Source organism: Astyanax mexicanus, chromosome 11 (genome assembly GCF_023375975.1).
Source record: "Astyanax mexicanus isolate ESR-SI-001 chromosome 11, AstMex3_surface, whole genome shotgun sequence".
NCBI classification, from domain to species: domain Eukaryota; kingdom Metazoa; phylum Chordata; class Actinopteri; order Characiformes; family Acestrorhamphidae; genus Astyanax; species Astyanax mexicanus.
The window spans coordinates 11,940,965-11,945,651 of record NC_064418.1 but is presented as its reverse complement, the minus strand read 5'-3'; the positions used below and the strand labels follow the sequence as shown (position 1 = coordinate 11,945,651).

The window sequence follows — 4,687 nt, the reverse complement described above, 5'->3', positions numbered from 1 at the left end:
TTAGAAGTTGTTTAAAAATGCATATGCAAGATGATGCAGATTTGACACAATATTTGCGGCAATTACCGAACCGGCCGCGCGGTGGGGCCATTTAACAACATTTCTCGATAAATGGACCAATATCTAATCTTTCAATATAAATCTTTTTATTGTAAATTTGCCGTTTTGTAGATACTTGTTTTTCATTGGACATCGACCTTAGCACCACCTCGAGTGTATTACTGCTTAAATCAGATTTTAGGAAAAGGATACCGGCCCTTAGGTATTATACATACAGTCTACCTCTTTGGAAAACATTGGTTTGGACACCCCTGCTTTAAACAGCTTTTTTGCTTTTCTCTCTAGGTAGGACGCAAGTGTTAGGGCGTAGGGTGTAGGGACGTTTAGTTCTGAGTGGAATGGGACGCCCCCTGCTCGCTGTGTGCAGTGGAAAGAGAGAGAAGGATTTGTTCTGATGCTGTTCATGTGGAAATGAACCCCTTTTACCGGTAGGTGGGAGTTTAAAACTTCATCATAATCAGTCTGGAGAGTAATTTAAAGGTGTTTGCTCGTTTTAAATGAAGTTTAGACGCTTGTTTTGTATGTTTGTGTGGCAACGACCTCTAACTGCAGCCTGTGTTATAACCCTAACCTAGCCCGGCTAGCTAAGTTAGCCTGATAGCTAGAAGGCTAGTAACAGCATTGGTCCTTAGCTAACTACATGCAACAAGCTAACAAGCCAAGCTAAGCTATTTAGTGATATATAGGAATTATTTAACTGTTTTGTTCAGAATGTTTAGTTGGAGAAAGACTGTAAGGCGTAATTTATGTTCTTACTAATAACTTCACTAACTAGTTAACATGTTAGCTAACCTAAGTTAGAATTCCTCTTAGTGTTTAATATATTGTAATATATTGTATTAATGTATTAATATATATTATTCACACCAGACATGTGCAAAAGTCTGTGCACCCCTGGTTACATCACCTGTAACTGTTCGCTACTATTGAATTTAGTGCAAATGCTAGATAGTTAAAGTAATGCCTCTACAGAGATTACAATATGCACATTCTATTATTTACTTAATTTGACACATTTAATTAAACAAAATATAATGTCTGACCTTTAGGTTTAAGGCAATTAGTGTTTATGTATAAAAAACTAGGACTGTCAATCAAAAAAAAAAAAAATTGCACAATTAAGATGGGATTAACTGTGCTTCTTATTTTCGTAATTTTCTTTTTAGTTCATTACTATTACCTTACATTCAGCCAGTTACTGACACACCAGTTTTTTTACATTTAATAAAATAGTGTAATGATATGATATATATATATATATAATATATATATATATATATATATATATATATATATATATATATATATATATAATATGTATATATATATATATATATATATATATATATAATATGTATAATATAATATATAATAATGCAGTTGCTCTATATCAATGCCTAGTTTTAGCACATGGCGTACTGTAGTGGCCAACATTCCCCATAGTGAACTAGAGGTTGACGATTGAAGATTCCTTGGGCAAGAGTTCTACAAGACCCACGGTTCACATGATGTAAAGGCTTTGGATAAGCATAAATATAAATGTTTTCTTTGTAGAATTTGTTAATTTAGAACATTAGCAACATTTGTTTAAAGAGATTATTAAAGTGGACAGGTGACCAGCATACACCAGAATTTGATTTCCTTAATCAAGTGTTATGTACTATTCTGCTACAAACAAAAAAGCCCAAAAAGTAAGAATCACAAAGTGTTGTTAAAAATTACTAAGTTTTGGAAGGAGGAACATGCGTGAAGCACCTGAAAATCTTTGCGTTAACTTTAAAGGGACTCATTTTGTTAATGTAATATTTGTTTATTATTTACAGAGTTTCCAGCAGCTAGAGAAGATGATGGCCTCTGGTTTCTTGAAGTTCTCTGCGCTGTTGCAGAAGTACCGGACCCCTCTTCTTCTCACCGGCTGCGGGGGCGTCTTTGCTGCCAACATATTTTACCATGTCTTTCCAGAAAATACTTACAGGAAACTGTACCAGGCCTGGAGCAAAGGAGAGCCGGCCACACTCTCAGAGAAACTGGAGAATGAGTTTCAGCTGGTACTGAAGGATTTAACCGTGGGCTCCCCTGATAAATACAGCGCTTTTGCTGCCTTCGGTTTCCATCCTGTTGGGGCGGGGGTCCCCTGGCTGCCCGCAGGTGCACAGATTGGCATCCCAGCCAACTTCAACAGCACAGTGGATGACCAGGCTGGAATCACTAACCGAACCATTCTCATCAATGGTAAAGAGCTGGAGTGGGACAGTGAGCTGGGAACGGCTCTGAAAAATGCACTGCTGTTGTCCCGGGATGCTCAGAAATTTGCGGTGGCACGAGAGGTAAGATGATAATTAGCATTTTTTTTTTACATTGTACTTTATAAACCTGCGGCTACTCTGTCACCTGTGAGCTAACAATTTAGGAAGTTTATGATGCCAATTTAACGTATTGAAAACTGAATGTCTCTGAAATATTTCTTGCTTTGTTTACTCGCATGGGCTTAAGAAGTCAGGGTAGTGTCTGATAGATGTCTGTAAAAATTAAACAAATATTTATGTTCACATATTCATACAGTGCCTCCAGATTATTTCTAAGTTAATTTATCTGGTGAGTTCTGGGTTACCCTGCATTTGTGGCTACAGTTATAATGTTTTGAGTTCATTTAATGAGGAGGTGCAGTGTAGCCGAAATTAGTTCACTTGAATATTTAACCCCTTTGCCATAAAAAAATTGATCTTTAACATTTGTGTCTCTTTTTCAAACCAAGAAATGATATTATTTGATGACAAATGATGTCATAACAAGAAACAAGCAGGAAAGTGTCCAAGAGGCATGATTACAATGAAAAAGTTCCATGGGTAATTTTTTTGGGTGACTCATTTGTACCAGAGAGGGTCTTTAAAGTTAGCCGGAAATATCCCAACCGTGTAGATTTGTTTTGTCTATGGATTGTCATAAAAACTCTCTTTGTAAATCAGTTGTATAGCAGTAAACTAATCTGCTAATCTCAGTCCAGATCAACTGAACTCGTTTAGTTTGTCTGTAGTTAAAAAAAAAAAAATTGGATGGTTCAGATTACCGAGGCTATCACCACCAGTCAAGTAATAAGAAAGGTGATTTCTGTATCTACTGTAACTGTAGATGAACCCTTGTTTTTCAACAGGGCTAATGAGTAATCCACTGGAAGGAAAAGTGCAATTGTACAAAATGGGTGCACTAGACATATATTGGCAGGAAGGCAGAAGGACGGCACCTCAAAAGGCAACTTGCTGAATTGACAAAATGCCAATTCCATGCCCCTCTGCAAACTGTTAAATGTCAAATATAGGTACACACAGCCCACATTGGATGATTATTAGGCATAATAAGACCCTTCATTAGAGTGGTGCTTTGTATCACAATATCAACCCATACTGATTATACCCTCCGCCATATGTTCCAACAGGTTTCTCGGCTGGAGAGCGGTGGACCACTTCTGCAGGCCGCCGTCGCCCCGATCTGTCTGGCTGGAGCCTGTCTCTACAGTGTGGCCCTCAAACAGATGTTCGGGCTTCTCTCTGGTTCTCTTATCTTCAGGGCTGGAGTTAACGTGGTTGCACTGAGTCTGGGAGCTGTGTCATATTTTTTAGCCTCTGATGCAGCCAGCCAGTGGCTGGAGTTTTACTCGGACAAGCGGGCTGCCAGCCTGTCACATGACTATGCTAAAGGTGGAGTGGAGTTTTATGATAAGATTCTGTCCAGAAACAAAACCCTGAGACATCTGATGGGGCAGAAAGGGCAGGAGATGTACGCGCCCAGTGGGAATCTGTTCCCTGCCAACGTGCTGAGTCTCAAACATGCACCGTATACATCACGACGAGATGGGATTCTGAGCCTTCTGAAAAAAGAGAAGATGTAAAGACGTGTTTAGTCGTGGACTTGGTTAATTTAACCTAGAAATGATGATAAATGGCAGTGGTAAAAGGTGTAATGGTAATGAGTATGCAGTGTTTTCTAGCATTTTTCAATCTCTAACTGTTGCACCTTCATCATGTATGTGGTTCATGTATAGCAGGCAGCTATCCCACTGAATAACAATGCTATCAGGCACTATGCATAGTTTTTTTTTTCTGTTTTCTGTTGTACTTTCTTATAATGATTCAGAAGCTCCAAAGATATTTGGGAGAAAACTTCTATTCTCATCATTTGGAAATTACAATTTCTGTCATAGATGATTCAGGTATGATTCTAACTACAGGATGACGACACGACATCAGTCAATAGTGCTGTAGTTTCCCAACCACAGGCTCAGTAAAGAAGGTGAATGTCGCAACACATGCTCTTAAGTATGCAGAAAAACTAAAGTGTGAGTGGTTAGAAATGTACAAACTCTGGAAAATGATCATGCATATACATTGAATAAATTGTTATATTCTTACTTGCGTCTTTAGGGTTCTCTTACTTTGGATGTTTTAATGAATTTGTAGGAGTGTAAAAACTGCATGTGATGTATGGTTGTGTGCAATACAATCCTCTCATTACAAAACACACCAATTAGTACACCCCATAAAAAATGTTTTTAAACATATTAACCATTAATAATATTAATTTGAAATGTCTTTAAATATAATTTGTAAAAAAAAGTATTGAATATAAATGC

At 37.7% G+C, this 4,687-nt stretch overlaps 1 protein-coding gene across 1 annotated transcript; it reads left to right on the top strand.

The window, feature by feature from the left end:
* Positions 1–409: 409 nt before the first annotated feature.
* On the top strand, positions 410–4,465 carry tmem177 (transmembrane protein 177). Its single transcript, XM_007260575.4, has 3 exons — positions 410–488; positions 1,884–2,387; positions 3,494–4,465. Exons 2-3 carry the CDS (start codon positions 1,905–1,907, stop codon positions 3,944–3,946), a joined length of 936 nt encoding a protein of 311 aa, XP_007260637.3. The 5' UTR covers positions 410–488; positions 1,884–1,904; the 3' UTR covers positions 3,947–4,465.
* Positions 4,466–4,687: the final 222 nt, after the last annotated feature.